We start from the raw sequence: 1208 nt of genomic DNA on the forward strand, positions 1-1208 counted from the left end.
ACACACACACACACACACACAGCTGTCTAAATCAAATACACATTCAAAATAAAGTCTCACATGTATGTGAAGATGACGCAGTTTCATTGTGTTTGTGTCACAGTGGACTTCAGCATCCAGGTTCTGAGCTCCGGCTCTTGGCCTTTCCAGCAGTCCTGCACCTTCGCTCTGCCCTCAGAGGTAATCCAGCACGCTTTAAAATTCATTTTTCTAATTTCATTCTTGCTGATTTCAGAGATAAAACTCTGACTTCTGAAGATCAAAGTCGTGATTTGATAAAGAAACCTCTCCCCCTGCAGGCGCTTCCACCTTTTCCAGGTACGATTGGAAAAGGATTCCCACATTTCATCTAACGGGATCAATAAGTCATAAAAACATGATGAAGCAGTGCTGCTGGTAATGAAAACGAGCTGCTAGCTCGACTGCTTTAATGGTGTGACATGAAGGAGGAGGAGGAGTTTTCATAATGTTGCTTATGACTTATTGATCCCAGGAGTTCAAGGACATGAATGTCTTTTCCAACCAAACCTTGAAAAGTGAAGCGATATCGCTCCTCAACTTAAAGTTTTCCCCTCATGAATGTTTCGTGTCTGGTGAATTTAACACGTCGTAGGTTTTGTGATCCGGCAGCATCTGAAACTTCTTTGAAGCTCTAGTTCAGTATTTAACTAAATCTCTCCTGTAAAAACAAGGACAGTTTGATTTCCTCATTAAACATTTAAAGCTCAGTGTGGACGTTTGAGTGGTCACACATCAACACTTTGTTCTTACTTTTTAAACGCCTTCAGCTGAAGGACGTGTGGGTGGAGGGTTTAAATCCTATGCCTGGTATTTGTTTTCCTGCTTGGCCTGAAGGTGCCAAGAAATACAAACCTAATATGATGAGAGATCACAGGAGAGACGTGCAGACAGACGACTGTGGAAGTGGGTCACAGCTTTGTGCCGTGACAAATGGTGTTAATAAGAAGATCCCTTACAGGTCCACAGACCTCAGGTTGAGTACCGTGGCTCTGACCCTCTGCCTCTCCTCCTGCACAGCTGGAGCGGAGCTATCAGCGCTTCACGGCGTTCTACGCCAGCAGGCACAGCGGCAGGAAGCTGACCTGGCTGTATCACCTGTCCAAAGGAGAGCTGGTCACCAACTGCTTCAAGAACAGGTACGCGTGCAGTCTGTGAGCGCACAGGTAGGGGGCGCTGTGGCGCCACAG

General features: G+C 45.9%; 1 protein-coding gene across 1 annotated transcript in view; it reads left to right on the forward strand.

Annotated features, from left to right (window-relative positions):
- The window catches only part of LOC102204273 (cullin-1), a 19569-nt gene extending 18367 nt beyond the window's left edge, over positions 1–1202 (forward strand). Inside the window, exons 15-16 of the mRNA XM_005753605.1 lie at positions 104–180; positions 1039–1202. Coding sequence (XP_005753662.1) covers positions 104–180; positions 1039–1176 — 215 coding nt within the window. The 3' untranslated portion in view covers positions 1177–1202. The remainder of the gene's footprint in view (positions 1–103; positions 181–1038) is intronic.
- Positions 1203–1208: the final 6 nt, after the last annotated feature.

This window comes from Pundamilia nyererei, unplaced genomic scaffold (genome assembly GCF_000239375.1).
Source record: "Pundamilia nyererei isolate P.nyererei 1_Seehausen unplaced genomic scaffold, PunNye1.0 scaffold00442, whole genome shotgun sequence".
In the NCBI taxonomy this organism is placed as follows: Eukaryota; Metazoa; Chordata; class Actinopteri; order Cichliformes; family Cichlidae; genus Pundamilia; species Pundamilia nyererei.